Below are 23,786 nucleotides of genomic sequence, written 5' to 3'. Positions count from 1 at the left end.
TGGAATGCAAAAGATACATACTTACAGACATGGTTCATATCTCTGCCTGTTCCATCTATGATAAGTCTTAAGGATAGGTTAGTGTGTGGGGGGCATTCTACTTGGAGGAAGGAGGGAGAGGAGGAGAGAAGGAGAGAAGGGAGGGGAGTACAGGGGGAAGGGAACAGGGAAGGGGGATTGAGTGGGAGGAAGAACTTGGTGTGGAAAGGGGAAGTTGTAGATGAAACAAACTAGAAAGTGGATTTAGTGGGATGGGCAGGTTAGATGCGCTTCTCCTTGGGTGTGCGGGTGGATTCTCCCCTCTGTAGTGCTGGCGGAGCAGAGGGGAGGGGAGTTGTCACCAAAGCTTCATACACACCTGAAATGTCGCTGTGGAGGGACTTCAGGTCCCTGTATTTTTCTTTGTAGTCCTCCTCTGCTACCTGAAGGTAGGGGATGGTGTCCTCTAGCTCTTCCTCTTTTTCTTTGCTAATTTGCACTTCCCTACTAATGAGATCCTTTAAAGAAAGTCAAGTCAGTTAAGGAAAGTGATTTGGATCAGTTGCACAGCTTGGAGTAAAAGGGGGCTCCAAAGGGGAGTGCCCTCTCTTACATGGGGAGGGGAGTGCAGAGAGAGGTACCTGGCACACACACTCTGTAGTTGATAGCTAGGTGCTGCCCTATTCAGCCGCCTTGGAGATTTATCATTCAGTCTACAAAGATGCTGCCAGTTCAGAGTCTCTGCTGCTGTGTTTCCATTTCTACTATCTACGCAACCGAAACGTGCTTGAGAAAAATCGCCTTTGGCTCCTTGCGTTCTATAAGGTTTGCCTGCCTTTGTCTACATTGTCCATGTTTCATTCATGCTCCAAGAAACGTGGGCAATGTAGAAACAACTGGACATAAATGAACAAACGGGAAAAGGAGCGCTGAGCGAAGCAGGAGGGTATCGGTTTATTTAATTGGTTGGTTTTGTCATTAACACAGGCCGGGGTCACTTGCGAAGAGAGAAACTCACTTGAAGACATGGCCCCACACGACTGATCTGTGGAACATGTTTTTGAATGATGGCTGATGTGGGAGGGCTCAGCCGGTTGTGTGTCTCTGCTGGGAAGATGTCAGTCCTGGACAGGTGCTTGTTAGAGCAGGCTGAGTGAGTTGTGAAGAACAGGCCAGGAAGCGGTGTCTCTCTGCAGATTCTGCTTCAGTTCCTGCCTCCTGCATTGAGTTCCCGCCTTGGTTCCCTCAATGTATTGTACATAACCTGGGATATGTAAGCCAAATAAAGGCTTTCGTGCTCAGGCTGTTTTTGGTCAGTGTTTTATGGAAGCAATAGAAACCTAACTGAAACATTCATCAAACTCGGGTTATGTTTAGTTCCAATGTAATAATCATTTCTTTTAGAAAATTAAAGTAGATTTGTATATGGTGATTAAAAAGCAGAAACAGTGAGCTAATGTTTACTGTCTATTCTCTCTTCCTTCAATGACAGGCATTCTGAGTTGTAGCTAAGGACCTGGTTCCCTTCTAGAGTATGACTTCCCTTGCATGTGGGTATGTCTATAAGCACAAGTCATGGGTGCTGCTTCTAGACCCAGGCCCTCAACAGAAATGGCCCTTCCTTTTCCTGACTGGATGGCGATAAAAGTGGAAGCCATCATTGAATCTTCATGTCAGCCTCATGCTGAGGTAGCAAAGACCTGTGCTCTTACCATGACCTGGACCAGGAGGGAGAAATGAAAGTCTGTGCTTCCACTGGAAGGACACATAAATGCCTTAGTCACTGTTCTATTGCTGTGAAGAGACAGCATGACCATGGCAGCTCTTACAAAGGAAAGCATTTAATTGGGGCTTGCTTACAGGTTCAGGGGTTTAGCCCATTGTCATCACAGTGGAAAACATGGTGGCACACAGGCAGACACGATGCTGGAGAAGGAGTTGAGAATTCTACATCTGGATTGACAGGCAACAGGAAGACAGAGAGAGACAATGGCCCTGGCTTGAGCATTTGAATCCTCAAGGCCCACCCCAGTGACTCACTTCCTCCATGAAGGCCACACCTACTCCAACAAGGCCACACCTACTCCAACAAGGCCACAGTTTCAAGTAGTAGTACCACCCTCTGGTGACCACACATTCAAATCTATGAGCCTGTAGGGACCATTTCTACTCAAACCACCACACAAACACCCTCATATCAAGATCAATTCACAGAACTTTTCTCTTGCACTGTCCTGATCTTTCTTAAGGATTAATTTCCCACTGAAGTCTATATTTTTGTTTGTTTGTTTATTGGGCCGTTTTTAGGAGACATGATATTGCTTAACCCAGGCTACTTCAAACATGTGATCCTCCAGATTCAAGTCTACTTTTTACGGATTAACTGCACAGGGAAATTACTCTGGAATGCACCAACACTCCCTTGCACACCCTTCAGTACCAAGTTGCAGGAAAAGGTCACACCTGCAAGGGTACTTGTCAAAAATACAAAAAACTAGACATGTTGCCTTTTATCAATGCAGAGACAGTCATCAGTGTCTTCTTTGGATGCACTGTACTGTGGTTCTTGCTGACTTGTTCTATTCACATAGCTAACACTTCAAAAGAGGTTGTTTATTTTCATATAGACTACTGAGGTGTCTGGGACTCATATTCTTCTGTGAAAAATCATATAGAAGAGTTTCTCTTGGGAAGACACTCATCGAAAGTCAAGATCCTCTGTCTTCCAACATGCTATCTTCTTAGAAAAGCTTCTTCCCTTGTCATCACCCTTCATCTTGATGGAATCCATTAGGAGGCTGAAAACCAAACCTTGTGTGGTTATACAATGACTCTTTTTGGATATCTTTTAGCTAGGTAGTCAGATGTGCACAAGTCCACAAGGACAACTTTAGAGTTTGCTATTTAAAAACCTTTACTTTTAGTTTAGTTTTTATCCAAGTTGTGTACTTGTTGAAGGAAGGGTTGTGCTGCAGATAATACTGTGGTTATCTCATCCCACCTTTTCAGGCTAGTTAAGAACCCCTGAAGTTTGCCCAAGGTCCATTTTCAGGAGGATTAACTCTCTAGCATAGATCTTGTTTCTCCATCTCTTTGACACAGCATCTTCCTCACAGCTTAGGTATTGCCACCAGAATTATCATTAGAATGTTTGTGAAAAAAGCCAGAGATAAATATGCATATGCTTTAGCTGCAATTTAAAGATATCATGATGAAGAAGCGGAAATAAATATCTCCAGTCTTTAGCGTTGTGTAGGCTAAGAAATTCAGTTAAGAAATTCAGTTATATATTTTCTACACTGCTCTTCTGAAGAAGGGTACACGGGAGTTACAGCTACACACTAGAGTACATTCATTTGTCTCCACTCTCTGCACAGGGCCAGGGATGTCGGTGCCATCTTTTTTTTAAAAATTGAGTTATATATATTGCTTCCCACTCTCTTTCCTTCCTCCCTTCTCCCCTTCTACCCTCCCACCCCACTAATTCTCTGGAGCTGTGGATCGTAGTCTGGTTATCCTTTGCTTTGTTTCTTATCCTCTATCCACATATGAGTGAGTTTATAGCGTGTTAGTCTTTCTGAGTCTGGGTTACCTCACTTAGGTTTGAATCAGGATTGTCACCCTTTGCATCGAACACTTAGCTCCCTATTGTTATTTGGGGGGGTGGTGGTTTGGAAACAAGTAGGTGGGATCTAGCTGGAGGGAGCAGGTGGCGGGGCAATGTGCCTTTCACTGGTGTTTTGCCCATGGTTCCTTCCTGCCTCTCTCTTTCTTTTTTCATTCTGTCCCTGAGAAAGCAGTAACTTTGTTCTACACGGTCTCTTGATGCCATGATGTTCTGTGTTATAGAGCAATCCTTCTGTATACTGTGAATATGTATTACTCTCATTGGTTAATGAGAGAAAAGCTGATTGGTCTATAATAAGGCAAGATAGGATTAAGCAGCGAAGTCAAATTTGAGAATGTTGGGGGGGGGGGAAGAAGGGTGTAGTCAGAGGAGTCTAGAAGCAAGATGAATGTGCCGTGTTGAAATAAGAAACCACTATGGAACCAAGGGTAGATAAGAAATATAGATTAATTTAAGTGTAAGAGTTATCTAGTAACAAGCCTGGGCTATCGGTCAAGCATTTACAATTCATATTTAGTCTCTGAGTCGGTTATTTGAAAACTGGTGGGCAGGAAGGAAACATCCACCTATAGTCCTATCTCATCACAAGCTCATAACAGTGGAACAAGCCATGGATGTGAGCCTCTGAAAGTATGAGTTTAAAATAAAAGTATTTCTTTAACTTGTTCTCCTGTGTATTCATCACATGAAAATGGAAAATTAATTAATATACCTGTGCTGGTTTGAATGAAAAAAAATGCCCCTCATAGTCTTGGGCATTTGAGTCCTTGCTCCCCAGTGTATGATGTCCTTTGAGAGGCGTAGGAAGTGTGACCTTGCTACAGGAAATGTATCACCGGGGCAGGCTTGGAGTTCTTAATACCTTGCCCTACTTTCAGCTTGTGGTTGAGATCTTGGCTCTCTGCTCCCTGCTCTGGCCACCACGTTTGTCACTTGCAGCCATTGTCTCCCACCAGAATGGACTCTTTGCCCTCTGGAACTGTAAGCTAAAAAAAACCTTTCTTCTCTAAGCTACCATGGTCATGGCATTTTATCACAGCAACAGAAAAATAAGTAACACAATGTCCAGCACACAGTGAATTCAAAGAAAGATAGACATCAGCAGGGTGTGTAGAGCCTCACCAACAATTAGAAGCATGCACATTACAGCTTGGATAAAACTTACACGTGCTTGGCAATCATTATATGCCCCGACTTCTTTCCCAAATTATGAAAATCCATTGATTTTGCTTCTACCCTGAACTTCAGTCTCTTCAGCTGTTCTTCCAGTGGCTGCCTTCAAGATACCTGCCCTGACTTAATACTATCATTCCGAAAATGTGTATTTGTGTGTGTGTGTGTGTGTGTGTGTGTGTGTGTGCGGCGATGGGGGACTGTGTGCAACCTATGACATATAGAAGCCTCGATACATTTGAAGTCTGTCGTCTCCACTTTCTCTAATACCCATTCCTTGATTTACCCCTGGTTAGCTTTTGGGAATTTGTAAGGAGTTCTGAGATCCACTCCTCAGCACTCTCCCCATCTCCCTCTGGCTTCTGACACAACTCCACCCTTCCCAACAATGTTCCTAGCTTGCTGCTTGGCCAAACTGGCTTTGTTTTGTTTGACTGAAAAAGTAACTGTCCTATTTCTGTTTATTTTTCAGAAAAAGAAGAAAGATGTAGAGTAGACTTGTGACCCTGCCCTTGTTTATACTGGAAGATTTATTTTACATCCACATGATCAAGATCACATGTAATAGCATTCCCGTTTCCCTCACAGAATCCTCCAAAATTATGATTAAATGCAAAATAAAAATTACCTCAAATTTGCTTAATTCTTTCATTAACTTTTTTTCTTTTTTGACAAATTCCTTTTCTTCTTCTACTAATTTCAGTTTAAGTTTTTCGATTTCTTTCACAAATTTACTGATCTCCTCTTCTCGCTGTTTTGTCTAAAGCAGAGGGAAATGGGATCCGTCATTTCTCGCGCCATGGTTAGGTTAGCTTTACACTGCTAAACTGCCTGGTAAACGCTTTTCCTTTCGAAGTTTAGCCTTCCACCAAACGGTATCTACACCACACAGAGCAGGAGAGGGTTGGGGAGTGGTGGTGGTACAAAGGGTAAATACAGGAGTATTACAGGGCGCGTGGGAAGTGAGGATCTGCTCCCACGCCTCAAAGGCACACCCTAGAGAACACTGCTCCTTCATTTGTTGCCTCTCCCTTGGGCCAGCTTGCCCCCAAGCTGCTACACCTCACCAAGGTTGATGACCTGAGCTTCATTTCTGGGACCCATATGGTAGAAGGGGAGAGCCAGTTTTTTTGGAGTTTTCCTCTGACCTCCACTTGAGCAGATGCTCATCCATAATAGATAAATATCATAAAATAAAAAAGATTTAAACATCTCTAGTTAACATACACCAAGTAGACAGATTTCTAGAGAAAGGAAAACAATACTTACAGTAACCAGACACTCAGGAGAAAGGAAAATACTTTTCAGTAAAATAAGGTTTATTTGAATATTGAGAGGATATTAATGATTTCTAAGGTGGGGAACAACAATAATTCTAAACACTTTGGATTTCCTTACCTCTTTAAGTAATTCAGTTCGATTCTCTTCTGCAGCCTCAATTTTAGCAATAATCTTTCGCATGGTCACCTTTATCTTAAGTAGCCAGCGTGCGTGCCTTTTTCGCGCACATGCTATTTTCCACTGAGTAACGACACTAGACATCAGAACAAAACGGAATTGCCATTATATTGGCACAGCAGCTTACACAAAATACAAAGCAAAGCAAGTCCCACTACCATTTTACCACATTGCCTGGGCCATCAGTGAAACACACAGTGGCTATTAACTGGGTGAGAAGGCAGGATGCTGGCTGCCTCAGCACCACCCGTCGGCAGCTTCCTAGTAAGGAACTGTCCCAACGTCCATCAGAACAGTGCGGAAGCCACACTGGGTTGCTCTCTTTCAGGTTGAGGATGGAGGCTCCCGGGAAGGTAGAGAAAGCACAGGTGTGGGCAGAAATAGTAATGGGATTACCCAAAGCACCCAAAAACACCAATAAGAAATGTTCAAGTTTTAGGTTCTCAAAACAAACAAGCAAAACAAAATAAAAAACAAAAACCTATACTTTTTGAGACTGGTAAAAATGTACAACTTAAGCTTTATAAATTAAAATATCAACAACAACAACATTATTAATAAAATATCCCTAAGTGTTAGTGGGTGCTTATTAAGTACATTTGATCTACATACTTTTGAGGGATCGTCTCTGACATTCACAACAAATTCATAAGGAAGGGGCCACCACCATTACCAACTCAAGGAATAGGGATGACAGGTTAACAGAACCATGCTTAGAACTAAAAGACAGAGTGGTCCATGTGAAAGTCTGTGACCTTAATTATTGTCCCCCATGTCACCCTTTCTGCGAATTGACCCAGAAGTCTGGCTGGACAGCAGACATTGCATCAATACCAGCAGTTGCAGTCTTTGGTGATTTCCTTTGACTGAGATGGAAAATTCTGGTTATTTTCAATGCAAAACAAAACACATTCTAACAAACACATCTAGTCTTGAGTGAATTTATATATAATTTAATTTAGTTCAGCAATTTTATTGGGCTGTAGATAACACATACTACTGATTATAACACACACACATACACACACACACACACACACACACACACACATACACACATACACACACACACACACACACCCTAAATCACATTACCTCCTCTGGAGTTCTTTTTCTAGATTATCGCTCAAGGCTTTTATTTGTTTCCGATACACTTCCTTTGTTGCTCTAAAAACAATAAATGCACATATTGGATTTTGTATTTGTAGTTTGTCAAATACATATGAAAGTCTTAACATATTTATTATAATGAGTATGGCTGATTGTAAAACAATTGAAATTTTATTGGCCTTCTTACAGAAGGGCATTTGAAGTGCTCCTGCAAGCCTTGGGTTGAATGTCCAAGAATGGAGAAGAGAGTCTAGGAGAGCATTTAAGGCAGGTCTCTGAAGGCTGTTGGTTAATAGGGAGGAATGTGGGCCAGAATGCAGGTGTGATCTTACCATGGCAAGGGTGTGAACATTTGTAAGGATACAGAAAGTCAGAACCCTGCCACAGCGCAGGCTAGGGGGCTTGCTGCCCAGGGACTGTGAAGGGAACTCAACAGTGGGCTGTGGGAGGGTGAGGGTTCGAGATCAACAAACTGTTGAGTAACTCTGCATTCTGCATAGTTCTAATTGTGTACAATACAGAACACAGAAAGGCAAGACACATTCTTGAACTGAGTCTGTCTATACATTCTTAGGATGAAACAACTCAGTCAAGAAGTTTCATATTTTAGCTTTGGTGAATTTGGTTTACAAGTATTTTGTTGAGAATTTTTGTATTCAAGCACATAAAGGAAATTATAATTTGGTACTTTATAGCTTTATAACCTGTCTGACAGTTTTGCTGTTATGCCTGGGCTATTGGAGGTCTATTCAGAAAGTTGTTATTTATGCCTTTATCTTAAAATATTTTTCCTTTTTCTTGTAGCTATCTCAAAGTCTTGGGTCTTACTCAGTCTTTTATTTCTGCTTTGTTGGTTCTGATGGTGCCAGAGATTGAACCGAGAGCTTGAGTGTGTAGATAACTGGGGTGAGCCATGTTCTCGTCTTTACATAGATAAAATTTTAAGTGGACGATCATGTTATAGAGTAATAAAGTCCAATTTTAAATATGCACAATAGATACACATGTCTTTATATTAATATGCACACAAAGTGTGTGCAGCAAACTATTAATAATAGTTATTTCTATGGAGAGATTAGGGGAACATTTTTCCATAAATTACACATTTTTACCTTTAAAAATTAAATTTGGGAATAGGCATTACTTTATTAGGATCAATGTAAGTGACTTAGAATGACAGAAATGACGGACAATGGTGAAGAGTGTTGAGACAATGGGCGGGCACATACTTGTCACCGGCCCTAAATCTGGTCCATCCCTTTGTCACTCTGTTTCTGGAGCACCTGTCTACCCCTTCAGGAAAATATTCATTGATCATGACCTTTTTGAATGTGAAACAGAGTGAGCTAATTATAAACTTACTTTCCTGTAATACACTACATGTCCATACAGACTTATGGTTCCAGCTTAAAGAAATAAACACAAAAAGAGTAAAGACGGCAAAGGCACACACATACTCGTGAAGACTCTGCAGGATTTCATAGCCTTCGTCCATGTTTTTGATGTCGACTCTTCTCTGGGCTAGTAAGTTTTCCTTCTGATTAATGAGCCCGATCTGTTTCTGATTTCTAGCATGGAAAAAGAAGTGATGGCCATTTTACTGAACGTTGGGATGATTATCCAGAGGAGCTGGAGGTTTGAATGTGGAGGTTTAGGCACCATAGGCAAAAAAACTTATCTTCATTTACCAATACAAAAATTTGCATATATAAATCCTTTTTAAAGGAAGTAGGGGCTGGAGAGATGGCTCAGTGATTAGGAGCTCTTCCTCTTGCAGAGGACCAGCTGGGTTTGAGTCTCAGCATCCAGATGACAGCTCACAACCATCTACAACTCCAGTTCCTGGGGATCCAGTACCCTCTTCTGACTTCCCTGTGCACCAGGCACACATGCAGTGCACAAGTATACATGCAATAAAAACATCCGTGCACATAAAATAAGTAAATCTTTAAAAAAAAATTAAAAGGATCTTGGGAAGCTTAGATTATGAATAATTTACCAGATAAACCAATAGAAACAAACAAGTCTCTGTTCAAGCAGTGGATTAATAGAAATTTACACATAGAACTTGCATAAACTTGAGAACTGCATAAACAATTCTCAAGTCACCAAAAGAACACTAGCTGCTCTATTAACACAAGACGGCAGGGGTCATTGTCTAGCACTTCATCAAGTGGCTGCGCCTCTCTTAATACATTTATTTATAACTTCCATCAGGCTTTCCTGAGAAAGGAGAGGAACTCAGTTAGACCAACTCTGAGGGCAGGCTGAACATGCGAATTACAAAGGGACCTTGGACAAGAAACCTTCCCTGTGGGTAAGTCTCCATTTCAGTATCTCAAAAATTAGGGCTACGATACCTGTCTCATTGGTAGAATGGGTTAGCTTACTACTGGCGGGGTATGCAGACCAATGAGACTTCTTATAGTTGGTATTCTTTTGTGCTGATATATAGTAGAGAAAATGAAGCTAAGAGAAATTCACAGTTTTGTTTAAATGACGGTGACAAGAACTTCTCTGGAAGAGAAAGCATCCCACCTAAGTGACTCACCTTCAAAGCCTCATGTGATGATTCTGAAAGCAAAGTAACTTATGCTCTCTAAGATCTATGTTTCTATGCTTAAGGATTTCATGATGTTTTGGGCACATATTGTCATGGGACCTTTTGGAAGGGATTTAGTGTGGATGAGGTGTTGGGGGTGGGGTCCTCATGATGAGATCAGTGCACTCTTTTTCTGTGTAAAGAGAGAAAAAAGAGGAGGGGAGAGGGAGAGAGAGAAAGAGAGAGAGAGAGAGAGAGAGGTATTTGTAAGTCAGAAAGAGGGTCCTCACTAGAGCCTAAGCATGTTTGTATTGGCTGTGTGGTCAAGGTTCCCAGCATTTATAGCAGAGAGAAAACAGATTTCTGTTTAGGCCAACCAGTTGACGGCATCGTGTCATGGAGGCTGAACTGAAGACAAAAGGCCACGATGACAGCGAATTTTTACTGCTGTGGTTATGTGCCATCAACACAATTTACTATTCCAGATGACTCCAATAGTTATCTGGGGACAATTTGCACTCGTGTGATTGTGACAGCTGGTATTCTGTGCAATCAGATGAGGCACCTTGTTTGCCGCAACTGTGTAGCTTAAAGGTTACAGAGCAAGCATAAACTCCCCCTCACCTAAATGGCCCTGGGTGTGCACAGCAGTTAGATTTCCTGGGCTGTGACTCTGGTTGTTCTAGTGGGCTTTCTTTTTCCTACAAAATTTCGCTTTTCCAGACATCACCGTGTGGTATTCCTGCAGAGGGCATCGGTGCACACCAGCACCTGCACAGCAGTAGATGAAGTCCTAGGCACACAGGGAGAATTAGACAGAATGCCTTTTCTGGTGTCTCTGTAGACCAACAAGACCAAAGATTTGCATCCTGTTGTGATAGGACAGTGTTGAGTCAAAGGGTTGAAAGTAGACAAGTAGGGGGTGGGAAAGAAGAGAAGATGTTTGGAGAGGCAGGTCAAAGCAAGCGGTGGAGCAGAGAGGAAGGAATGGAGTGGAGAAATATTTGGGAGGTAAAATGACCAAACCTTGGGGGCCAAATGGGGTTCAATAGGTAATAAACGGGAAATGAGTCTTTTCTGAAATCACTGTAGGTAATCAAACTCTTGCCTGAGAAAGGGACCGCACTCTCTGCCAGGTCTCACCCAGTAACTATTGTTTCCTGGGTCTGATTTACAAGTGTTCCTAATACACTTAATTTTGATGGATGTAATCTGATCTAGAAGAGAAAAGCATTTCTTAGCACTGGAGAGGCAGATTAGAAGTATGCCAACTGATTATCAAAAAAAAAAGAGTGTCTTGTTGTCAACAGTGTTGAAAGCGAAGATGGGCTTAGATGGGCCACCATGTGGGCACCGCTAGCTGTGGCAAGCAGAGGAGAGGCGTACTCATCAGAGATCTTCTGCTTCTGGAGGAACACTTTCTCTTCCTCATCCATAACCGTAGTATATTGTCTGATGAGTGTGTTCAGTCTCTCTCGGAGGTCTGTGTTCTCTATTTCCACTTTGCGTATTTTATCCCCCAGCTGGAAAAAAAGGGAGTGAGAAAGAAATCGGATTAAAGGAATTGATTCGATAGATAGTAGTCTTTGGGTGAGCAGTATCAATAGTATAGCATATGCTGCTCCTAACACAGCAGATCTCGCACAGAGGGCAAGCAGCTTAATTCTGCAGCAAATATGTGACTGTAAGCTTTGGAGCTTTTTCTGGGAACTTTGACAAGAAAATAAAGGCTGTAAATATTGACATGAAGCCATACAATGATAATCCATGCTGAAAGAGAATATTACAGACAGTCTTTGATCATAAAACAATTTTGTGTCCCTTTCCAAGAATATAAGGTGTAATAGGACAAATGAAATGTCGTCCCATAGAAGCCCTCACTCAACGTGCTTGCTCCACGGTAACTAGAACTGGATCTTCTGTATCCTCCAACCCCTCAGAAAAGTGTGAACACCAGGAAGTTCTTCCTTCAACCCAATACCGATGGGAGATGTTTGAGCAAGAAGAAATCCCAGAAGATTCTAAAAGGCAAACTTTGCATTTTCTATGGACAAATGGAATTCACATGGATGAAGTGAAGTGATATACACACAGGTATTGTAAATTGTAGAGAGACAGAATAAGGGAGGATGGGCATTAGAATGCAGGAATCGTGATGATATGTGATAGAAGAGATTTTGAATTTGACAGAAGTGTTTGAGCCCAATTCCTTGACAGATCCAGAAAAATGACTGTAGTGCTAAATGAGGACATACAAAGCCACCAGTGCCCATTGATGCCCTTCAGGAGGGGGGAGCTTGTAGCTGGAAGTCTATATTGAGATGCTTTAAGTGAGAGAAGAAAGTTCGCTTTAGTTGGAATGGTGGGTAGTTCAAGATGACTCTCTGGCTGAGTGCCATGAGATAATACAATGAGAACAGTCTTCTTGTGAGTATCTAATAGCTAATAATGTCGTGAGGTAGAAGGCAACCTTGTTCTAGGAGAAGGCAAGAACATAGCGTGAGGTGGCTGCCATAGAAAATCTCTGCCCTTAGGGCATTCACCAGTATGGAAAGTGACATATGGATATTTAGTTTTCTTGGATGCCCAGGGGACAAAAGCCAATGCAGAGAGAAAATCCAGACATCAGGTCTAGTGAATCCTCTGTCGCTGTAGGCTGAGATGTCGAAGGGTTTTTCCCAGGGAAAGTTGAGGTGGATTAGGGTAACTGGAACTGCTAAAGCCTCCTGTGTCTGACACAAAGTCAAAGATGATCTTCTCCTGAGGAAATCATCATCATCCTAGGTATCAAACTGTGTTCTAAACATTTTAATTGCACAATAGCCAGCATATAGTTTCCCACCAAGAAAAGAGGGAGAAATAATAGACCGCAGATCCATGCAAGCATCTGCTGTTAGTATTATCCAACACTAAACTACACAGCGACTGCTTATTTTGCTCAAGGAAGTATGGGTGCTTGACAGCTGGGGCTGGGAACTGGAAATGGTAGAGTGAGATAGCAGATTTGGATTTGAAAAGGTACCAAATACTTAGCCACTGAGAAATATAACAGCCCAGTTAAAGGCACGAGTGAGAGTGTTCTCTCTGGAGCGCTGCAGTGGAAGACGAGCGCAGGAAACACAGAAAAGCAGGGAAGACAAACTGAAGGTGTGTGCACAAGTATCAACGATAGCATACACAGCTAGAGTCGGGTAAGACAGTGGTACAGTCACGTGAACATGTGACAGCAGAACTTAGGAGACACAGAAACTCAGTGAATGAGCCAACTGAAAGGAATAGCATCAAACAAATGAACGAACAAAGCCAAAGACAGAATCTGAGTGAAGATTAATCAAAAGATTGGCTACATCCGTGAAACTGAATCGTTAAAAAGAAACAACCAACCAACAAAACAATCAAACAAGGAAGATTTGATACAAAGGAGATATAGGCAATCTTCATAGATTAGAAGCTTCCATACTGTAAAGATATGAAATTCTTCTCAAGGTCATTCATAGCCTTCAGACAAGCCCCATAAAATTCAAACGGGTTTCCTAACAGACTATATTAAAAATCCAAAGGCCTAGGACTAGCTAAAATTGTCCTCTTTTGGCTGTGAAGACTTATCTTGAACTTACTAAAAATTACTATTGTTACAAAATAGTTTGAATGAGCAGAACAGAAAGTCTATAATCTGAGCATATATGTAGGATATGACTCCCACTTGACTTCCAGCAATAGCCCAAAAGCAATATCATAGATGAAAGGACTGTGTTGGTCAGTTGGGAAAACTTGACCTTGATCTCACAGCATAGACACATACAGATGTTTTGTAGACTTAAATGTGAAAGGTCTAGAAGATAATGGCGGAGAATATTCTCGTGATATAGGCTACAAAAACAAAATTAGCCAGAAATGAAAAGATAGACTTTTATCTTTAAAATCAATGAATTATATTCATCAGAAAACTATATATATACTGCACAGTCATGCACAGTTATTTACTGTTCTGTATACGGCATTTTATAACAAACATGCTAGATTAGTAATGTATTGACAGGCCAAAGAAACACTATTCACAATAGCTAAGGTACACGGCCAACCCTAAGTGTCTCTCAAAGGAAAGCTAGTGACAGTAGGCATGAATTAAAACACTGTTCGGCCTTTAAGCAGGAGGAAATCCCGTTGTTGATAAAAACATGAATGGGGCAATGTGTTAAGCAAAACAATATAGACATAGACAGATAAATGTTGCATGGTCACATTTACATATGGAATATAAAATATTGACTATATAGAAGCAGAAAGTAAAAAATGTGATAACCAGAGCCTAATATAAGTGGCAAAAGGCTTGGGAGACACTGCTATGGGAGATCTCTCCCACATTCACTAAAAATTTTTGCAGGAGCTTATGGAGTAATCAGTGTTGTTAAATTTGCTTCTGGAACTGAAAGGATAGATTTTATACCTTTGCTGATTTGGAGCAAGACGGAAAGAGAAGCTATAAGAAGAGGATACTTATGCTAAGGGTGAGCTACAGGACTCGTAAGCATATGGAGGTGGAGAAGAGGGACCAGAGACATTTCTCCTTCAATGCCAGTAATTAGAAACATCTCAGGCATTTGTGCGTATTCATAAATGAATAGACCCTGTGATATATACTGCTCTACAGTATAACACTTGCCATTCAATAACATATTGTGAGCAATGCTAATTAATACTCAACTAATTCCCTTCGGTTAGATCTAATTCACATTTCCCACTCCTAAATTTTTACTACCCCATTGAATGCTTCATTAAATATCTCATAGTTAAATCTTGGTTTATATTCATGGTTACTTATTTTTTCAATTTCTTTTGAATTAAGTTTAGAAAATGTCTAGATTGAATTTCCATGAGGGTAAATTTGGTGTAAAATTTTAAAAATCAAAATAAAAGCAAAACTTGGGAAAAAATTCAATAGAAAAAGGAAAATAGATTAAAAAGAAGCAAAATAAAATACCTAGAGTGTTCCCCTGGTGATAAATCCAATTCAAATACTTTTAAATAACATTCATGTTATTAAATGTAGAATGATTGTCAAGTTTTACAGATACCACATATCAGCATGACTGTTGTATTTCCCTAAGTAATATTCATGTCCATTAAACATAATTATTCCTAATATAAAACTATCAACCCACATGAAAAGTAACCAAACTGGATCTGATTCATTTCACATGGACAATCTTTGCTGTTTCATACACTTAGAACTCGGGTAGGAGCTAAACTGTTGGAATTAGTTGGTATGAATTTTCATAGTGTTCTATGAAAAGCCTACTTCTGAAATGTTCAACATTTATTGGAACTTAATATATTAACTAAAAAATAAGACGTAATTATCAGTTAAGTCATTTCTGCCACCCTACCTGCTGTATCTTATTCAAGTACCCATTCTTCTTAAAAGAAGATGTACTATCCAGGAGTTCCTTGTGACTCTGAAAAAATGACCTTGTAAACACAGGAAAGAAAACCCATAAATGTTAGAACATGTTTTTCCACAAAGCCACACTTACTTATGACATCTTAAATTCTTTGGCCCCATCTATGTAAAACCTATGTTTTTATTTATTACTCTATGTTTTTACTCTGCCGAATTAATGAATTAATGTACCATTTGCTTATTGATGTATTTGAGAAGAAATTATTAACACTTGCACAGTGCAAGATTTGTTCTCAGTACTAGGGACTCAAAATACATCAAATCCTGACTCATGGAAATTAAATCTAGTGAGTGGTCAGAATAAAGTGACACACAAAAATTAAACTATATTTCAGGGAGTGTTAAATATTCCAAGGAATGCAAGCTAGAGTGAGGCTATTAAGGCCCTGAGAACAAGAATGCTCAAGTGGTTTAGGATGATCTCTACAGGGCTGACCCATTGATGTAGGAGGGTCTTCTTTCTATGTGTTGCTTTCATTGGTTAAATAAAGAGACTGCCTTGGCCTTTTGATAGGACAGAAGCTTAGACAGGTGGAGTAGACAGAACAGAATGCTGGGAAAAAGGAGGCAGAGACAGAGAGCTGCCATGGAGCCAGCCTCCAGGTCAGACATGTTGAATCTCTCCCGGTAAGCCACAGTCACGTGGTGATACACAGATTATTAGATATGGGTTAAAGCAAGATGTGAGAGTTAGTCAATAAGAGGCTAAAATTAATAAGCCAGGCAGTATTTAAATGAATATAGTTTGTATGTTGTTATTTTGGGGTATAAGTTAGCCAGGTGGCTGGGAGCCGGGGGTGGCGGCCTGCCACTCCTTCTACAACAACCCATGAAAGACTTTAAATAATGAGAAGGAGCCAACCACATACAGATCTAAAAGACTTCAGGAAGGATAAGACCCCGAGACTAGAGATAGACCGGTATTGTTAAGATGGAAGGATGACCTGATTCCATCTAACATGTCTATTCCAGTCTAACATGGTGTTTAGATTGTGTGGGGTTCGAAAAGTCAGGTAGGATTTCATGTTTGAATCTGAAGGGAACCGGGAAGTAATGTAGAGGAGCAACACAAATTATCCATGCTTTGAAAAGAAGACTCAGGTCTTTGTGGAAAAAGACAAAAATGGAGGAAGAACCATGCTGAAAGCGATAACTGCAGTTTAATCAGGCAAGGGTGATAGTCACAAGTGGGTCTACATGGGTGTATTCAGGTGTGATAGTTTGAATAGGAATAGTCCCCGTAGGCACATGTATTTCAGTGCTTGGTTGTTAGGGAGTAGCTCTACTCAATAGGGATTAGGAGGTGTGCCTTACTGGGGGAAGTATGTCACTGGGGGTGGGCTTTGGGGTTTCAAATACTCAAACCAGGCCATGTCTTTCTCTTCCTGCTGCCTATGGATCTAGATTAGAACTCTTAAGCTACTTCTCCAGGACTGTGTCTGACTTTATGGTGCTGTTCTTTCCACCATGATGACAATGGACTAAACCTCTGAACTGTAAGCAATACTAGTTAAATGCTTTACTTTCTGAGAGTTGCCGTGGTCATGGTGTCTCTTCATGGCAACAGAACATCAGTTCAGCCGACAGGATAGAGTTTGAAGGTATGGAAGAAGAGTAGGTTTGTTTAGCATTCAAGTTGTGTTGTAGGCAGTAGTGAGGAAAGCCCAAATTCCAGATGACTCCTAGGCTTTTGGCATGAGAAACAACTCTTCCTCTTTCAGTTTGAGGATTTTTTAGAAGGAAGAGCTCTCTAGTGGCTTTACTCTTCTGACTTTCAGACTGAATTCTAATTTCTGTGTCTGGGTTTTTATTATTCGTGCTACACAACACTTTCTTCAAAGGAAGCAGACTGCGATCTTTTAGATAAACGGAAGATTTTCTTCGGGTTCTGAATACAGTTCCTCTTATAAGAATGATTTTTTTTTTTTTTTGCCCCAGGCTTCCCTGTGTTTTCTTAGTAAAGGATGCAAGACTCCTCGACTAAGTGTAAGGCATGTGTTAACATGTAGCCGGGCGTGTTACAAACTCATGCTGTGTCCCATCAATGCCCTTCCCATATTCCTGTGTTGTTAGTTTAGACTGAGGAACTGAAGTAAGGATAATGCATTCCAAAGAGTTCCTTTCTGCCGCAAGTGTCTACAGCACCTGCGATCCCCACCTCTCCATACCACAGATCATCTGAAATCTGACTAAGTGGGGTGGTGAGCCCACAAAGCAATTGCATAGATTTGAATAAACCAAATATTGTTCCCATTTAATATTAGCGATGTGTTTCTGAGAATGAAAGTGACTTATTAGGTGTTACCCTTGAACCTTGATTGGTCTTCCAAAGATGCATGAGTTAAAGACTGCATCTCCGGGGTGGTGATATGAGGAGACTGTGGAGTCTTTAAGGGGACAGGGTCCAGCACAGGTGAAAGGTCACTGGACAGATCTTTGGTTGGGACTGTGAGCCATTGTTTCTTGTTTCCATTTTTTTCTGCTTCCTATGTTGTAAGTGTGCTCTCTGCGTCACACATTATTCTCACCAGGTACTGTTTATATGTGGCACGGACAGAGAGGCCACATGAGCACAGTCTGTAGCCTCTACAACTGTGGACCAAAAGGATGCTTTTCTCTTCATAGATCGCTTACACCAGGTATTTTGTTAAGGTGATAAAAACAAACAGACGAACAAACAAACAATCAAACAACTTGGCTAACTGGCATCCAGCAGGGCCCCCGGGTAAAATAAAGTGTCTCACTTACAGCTTCTCCTCCAGACTTGTGCAAACTCTCCTCAAGTCTTCTACCTTTCTCTCCCATAGAGTTAATGAGTCCTGCAGTCGGGACATCTCTAAACTGTGATCACTAAGCATCTAGTGATCAAACAAAAATATGATATATCAACAAAAATATGACAGCCAGTTATCAGCACATGACTCACAACTGCAATTCAGGTTCTCTGAGGATTTTATGCATCATCCAAGCAACGTTTATAATAGGGCCCCCCTTTTAGTAAAAAAAAAAATCATTTTTATGATCCTTTTAAAACTCAATTTGGCAAAACAACAACAACAACAAAACAATTTTGAAACAACCAGAAAACACAAAATTTGTTGAGGGGGTAGATGACTAAAAACAGTAGTGAGAAAACACATGTGTGTGTGTACGCATGTGTGTATGTGTGTGTACATATCTCCTTTAATAAATTCATTTGTATTCAAGATGAAATAGAATGAACCATTTTTTAGGTGACTGATGTGTGACCACTTTGGGGACAGATGCTAATTTAGTAACTTCCTAGAAAATCGCCCAACAGGCTAAAAGCTGTTCAAAATGTTTTTTCTCTCTAGAGTACCACGTGACTGACTATAGGAGCATAGCTCCAGAGTCAACGGAAGTTCTAGAAGGGCCATCAAAGTCAGCTGGATTCTGAGAGAACCCTGATCAGTCACCGTGGTTAGACCTACTATTCAGTGCCCAAGTTCACATTTTCCAGTTTGGGTTCCATGAATCTTACATGCCAGTCAAACGGATGGACCTAATATTCATCGCCTCTAGCCCCCAGCTACCCTTGCCTGAAGAACCACATTTCATTCTTTTCCTGCCAATGTTCCCAGTTTGGCCTGGCCAAAAAGGTGTCTAAACTGAATATTCCACGGATCTTGCTAGTCTGTACTTCCCTGTGGCCTCAGACTATGCTTTGGGAAGCTCCACAAAAATCCACTGTACTAGGCAGTATTCCCCCCCTCCTCCATTTAATACGTTAGTGGTTCCATCTTTCAGTTCAGGTGGATGTGACGCAGTTCAGAGTTGGCAGGGGGTGCAGCAGGTTCTGGGGTGAGATTATTACAGCTGCCAAACTTGGAGTGCTTCCTCCTACTGTAGGAGGCTCAAAGTGGAGGTCTGAGCTTGGCCACAGAGATGACACAGTGAGGAGCAGGCCGACTTTCTTCAGCCTGGTCTGACCTCTGCGTGTTGGGAATCTAAAGGCAGATAACACACACATGTGTGTTATCTTCTAACACACACATGTGAGAGAAGCATTTTATTTTTTACCAGGGCTACAGAAATTAGATACCATAATTAAGGTTAGCACGTGCGCCTCATGTAACATGTGATGGAATCATGGGTGCGTTCTGGCAGAAAGGTGAGCTGTTTCCCTGTAACCGCTGTGCTGTGTGGTTTGGCATGCGCTTTCTGATGCACTACAGGCCCAGTCATTCAACTAATTGTGGGAAAAGAATAGCTGGTGTTAATACATATTTAGCTAGTTTTACATGCAGTTTTAAAGATCATTTTCAAAGACATTTTAAATATTTTAAAGATATTTTAGTCCATAAAATATAATCTGGATATGCTATAGCACTTCGAAGAAAGTGTAGGAAATGTTAGCTTGCCATTGGCACCCTCTTAGGCCAACAGGAAGATGAATTAAATAAACTTAAAAAAAAAAACCAGGTATGCTTAGATTGGGCTAAAGGAAGGTTTTTATTTTTTTCTTACCACTGTGCTGGTAGTAACTGTTTGCTTCATTCTTATTATTCTGTTTTGCAACTTGGTCAATTCTTTCTTCTTACTGTACGTCTCTTTTCTCCTGGCTTCACAGTGTTGCTTAAACTCTTGCATCTATAGGGGCAACAGTAAGCCAGTTCCAGAGCTGATTAACACAGCAGAGCTGAGGAAGATCTTTCTGTTTGTCAACCCAATTCCTGCTTCATTTAAAAGCACCATTTCCCATCTAAGTAAACTATCAATTTAAAAGAAAATGAAACAAAACCAGGGTTTGCTTATTCCCTAGTGTAAAAGACAAGCCCACAAATCCTGCGGGTCAAACTTTAGTTATATGTGGTATGGCAATGGCCGTTGCTGAGGAAGGATAAAAGCATCTTGCCACTGCAGGGACTTGCTGTAGCATCACAGCCGTGGGTACCACACTACTGTGCATCAAGCAGATAAGGGGAATGAAGGGAGCAATCACTTCTCTAGAAAACCCCATTCACACTACCTTAAAAAAAAAAAAAGCCAACTAAAGATGGAGACTACAAAGTCACTGAAGACGAGGCAGTTTATAATCATAGACAGTTTTTCCTGTTTTTTTTTTTTTCCCCAAATCAAACATCTGGTCACATGTCATACTCTAGGGAAATGAGTGACGCTTACTAAAATCAAACCTGATTGTCAGCAAACTGAACGATCAAGAACAAGGTAATACTGAGCAGAGAGGCGTGAGAAAGTGTACCGAGTGACACGTATGAACTCTTGTGCCTGGCTGTCTTTCCATTGGCCCCATCTGCCCCTTTTTTCAGTGTTATCTATTTTGAATGAATGTGACCACAATCAATATCTATGCACCAGAGTACGCATTCATATGAGTGAAACTTGTTGATAGATACATTTTGTTAAAAATTAGAAAAAAAAATGAAAACAGTAATGCAGTAAATTAACCTTCCTTCTTCCCTTTCTAGTTAATGTTACATCGCTTTAGCTCAAGTTTGACTTCCTGCGTCTGAAGGTGGAAGCAGGCGGCTCAGGATGAATATGGAGGAAGTCCCCGAGCTTACGCCCATTCCCATTTTGGGAAGGACGCAGCCAAAGCTCTGCAGAAGTTCCCACTATGGGTGCAGCTCCTTTCTATAAAAGAAGAATGGAGGTGGCTCTACCTTTTCCAGCACAACCAAGCCACAATGAGAAATAAAAGAACCCTAAGCAGTTGGGCAGTGACCCCGCTAAACACAGCACGGTCAGTCACCACTGGGCCTCATACTACAGTTTGATTTTTGTGCACTGGGGTCTGGCAGCCCCTCTGAAGGCTACTCCTGTCTAATGCTGCTGCAGCTGGAGTAGCCGGCCTTGCAGGTATTCTGCCCGACTCCTGCGTTCTGTGTATACAGAAGTGGAACTAGATAAGATGGTGGCAAATCCCTCATCCCTACGTAGGCAAGGGACCACTACCGAGAATTCTGCCCCTGTATTCTGTTCTAGGAACTGAATGTGCACCACTGTGAATGTCTCTTCCTGGAGGCCCCCAAAGAAGCAAAAAAGCAAATAGGTACAACCATGAGCTTCTCACTCCACTGCTGTGCAGTAGTTCCCAGGAGACAATCACAGTGCACCTTACCAGCTAGCCTCCAGGACAGACAAAAAAAGAAAAAAAAATCCCATCGCCTACCTTAGATTCAAGACAACACTGAATTCAAAAAGAGTAAGCCCTACCCCCTTACCTGGGCAGCTAACTCATTTTTCTTCTCAAGATACTCCTCTTTATGTCTTTCCATTAACTCATTTGCCTCTTGCAGACATTGCTTTTGCAGTAAAATCTCTTCCCTCTCCAAGTTTATCCTGGTGTAGGTGTCGTTTATGTAGATAGTGGCTATGGCTTTCTCTTCCAGGGTTTGGTTCAGCGACAGGACAAACTTGGCATGCCGCTTTGCCAGTTCCTCTTGCTTTACCCTGGAAGGAGAGAAGGACTCTGGGTAGAAAAGGATGGTGTTCAGGGAAGGAAGGAATGTGGATCCTCCGATGACATGCTTATCTTCTGACTGCTTTTGTGGTTTAAATTTAAACTTAATATGCATATAAGGAAGCAGAACGAGTTTGCAACTTTTTTAGTCACTGCTAAAACGTCAGTCTCCTGGCTCCACCTGACCCTACCTATCTCCATGTGCCAGAATATTAGAGGATATTTTGGCTTAAAGACTAAGACGGTTCAAAAGTCATTTTGAATGAGTGAATGGAATCCGGCCATGAGTGTTTGGAGGCAGGCTATTCAGTCAAAGAAACATACATTCTGTCGTGTCTCCATTCTCCCTGAAGCCATAACTCTGTGGAGTGGGCCTGAGAGAAATTTAGCCTTCCTCTGGACAGGAAGGTAAGGCTGCAACCAACTCTCTGCTCAGACAATGTTTGAGACCTGATTTCTCCTCTTATCTCCCAGATCTGAGCACAAATCTCAGTCATGCATCTCACACACATGCACCGTGGGCCGCATCCCCCTGAGGAAGGCCTGAATTCTGGGAGGAAACATCGGCACAGAGATAGCGGAGAGGTTAGAAGAAGGAAAAATTGATGTCGTTTCTCTGTTTCAGTCTTTAAAAGCTCTTGCAACATAAAGTCATTTCCTAACATTTAGTGTCCGGGTTAGAGCATTTTGGTGGGGGGAAGGGTACTCGAAACCTCAGGAAATTTATTTGTCAGAGGCCAAACATCACAAAACATAAATAAAAACAGCCTGCGTGGGAGACATGGTGATGGAGTGAATCATTGGGTCTTTTGTGGGCTGAACATGGGAAAACTAGAGAGGGAATCAGTCCAAGGATTGCAGCTCTTTAGGGAAGAAACCAAATCGACTGGAAAACTATTTGTGGTGGTGCTGCTGGTGGTGCTTTGAGAAACCGGCACACACAGGCAGGATGCAGGCCTAGGGAAAACACATCCCAAAGCCTCCATAGTCTCTAGTTTCCCAGCAGGGAGCAGGAGCCGGCAGGGTCTCACCACTGCTCGTCAGAGCCTGTGAGGACCTGGATAATACATCTTCCTTTGGAAAGTAGAAGAACAGGTGGTGATTGTAGCTTTACAGTTCTGTCTCATCAATCCGCCAACCTCTATGTTGTACCTTCTCTTTCCCTCAAGATTTATCTACAGTGGGGGCTGGAGAGATGGCTCAGACATTAAGAGCATCACCTGCTCTTCCAAAGGTCCTAAGTTCAATTCCCAGCAACTCAGGATGGCTCACAACTATCTGTAATGGGGTCTGGTGCCCTCTTCTGGCCTGCAGGCACACACACAGACAGAATATTGTGTACATAATAAATAAATAAATATTTTTTGAAAAGATTTATCTACAGCAGAGAATTTCCAATCGTGATGGAACTACAGGATGAGAGTTACTCAGAAGCTACTAGAAATACTGATCTTTATCTCCACCCTGCTATCAGTTAGGCCTACCAAATCCCAGAAGTCTCTGTGTTGACAAGCCCCCTCAGGATCCTGATCCCCACTCAAACCCCAAAATCATGGGAGCAGAAAGGAGTGATGTCGCTTGGTATGTCCGGCTGCATGTTTTCTTTCTGGTTGTCGGTTTAGAAGTAGTCTGGTTAATAGCTATCTCTGGAAACTGTAGCTAGCGCAGTCCATGCATAAAATGCTTTGTGAATCCTTAGTAGGAGCTAGAATAATCAGTATTCCTCAGTATGTAATTACGAGCCTCATTTATAACATACCTCCCAGGGCAAGTGTTCTGAGGACCTGGTTTAGAAAGCAAGCCCGTGGGCTTTGAGATCATACCAGTCCCTGTGTATCAACTTCTATGCTATGATGGAGTCCCTTGAACATTTCTTAATATGGAATGCCAGCATGCTGATAGTTATGTCTGAGCCTTGCAAATTTGCTCACAGTGATGAGCTATTCTTCAAACCTTTTATTGTTTTCTCCTTTTAGAATAGATCTTCCTC

The 23,786-nt window shown here is 41.5% G+C and overlaps 1 protein-coding gene across 1 annotated transcript in view; it reads right to left on the bottom strand.

Annotated features, from left to right (window-relative positions):
• Ccdc175 (coiled-coil domain containing 175) overlaps positions 1 to 23,786 on the bottom strand; it is a 51,729-nt gene that overhangs the window by 18,354 nt on the left and 9,589 nt on the right. The window contains exons 5-14 of the mRNA XM_048415453.3: positions 21,558 to 21,786; positions 19,840 to 19,962; positions 18,100 to 18,209; positions 15,278 to 15,359; positions 11,277 to 11,413; positions 8,806 to 8,916; positions 7,334 to 7,405; positions 6,179 to 6,314; positions 5,409 to 5,540; positions 359 to 497 (exon numbers count right to left, since the gene is read on the bottom strand). Coding sequence (XP_048271410.3) covers positions 359 to 497; positions 5,409 to 5,540; positions 6,179 to 6,314; positions 7,334 to 7,405; positions 8,806 to 8,916; positions 11,277 to 11,413; positions 15,278 to 15,359; positions 18,100 to 18,209; positions 19,840 to 19,962; positions 21,558 to 21,786 — 1,271 coding nt within the window. The remainder of the gene's footprint in view (positions 1 to 358; positions 498 to 5,408; positions 5,541 to 6,178; positions 6,315 to 7,333; positions 7,406 to 8,805; positions 8,917 to 11,276; positions 11,414 to 15,277; positions 15,360 to 18,099; positions 18,210 to 19,839; positions 19,963 to 21,557; positions 21,787 to 23,786) is intronic.

This window comes from Myodes glareolus, chromosome 11, assembly GCF_982192425.1.
Source record: "Myodes glareolus chromosome 11, mMyoGla1.1, whole genome shotgun sequence".
NCBI lineage: Eukaryota > Metazoa > Chordata > Mammalia > Rodentia > Cricetidae > Myodes > Myodes glareolus.
Note: the sequence above shows the minus strand (reverse complement) of the source record. Positions and strands in the feature narration are given on the sequence as shown.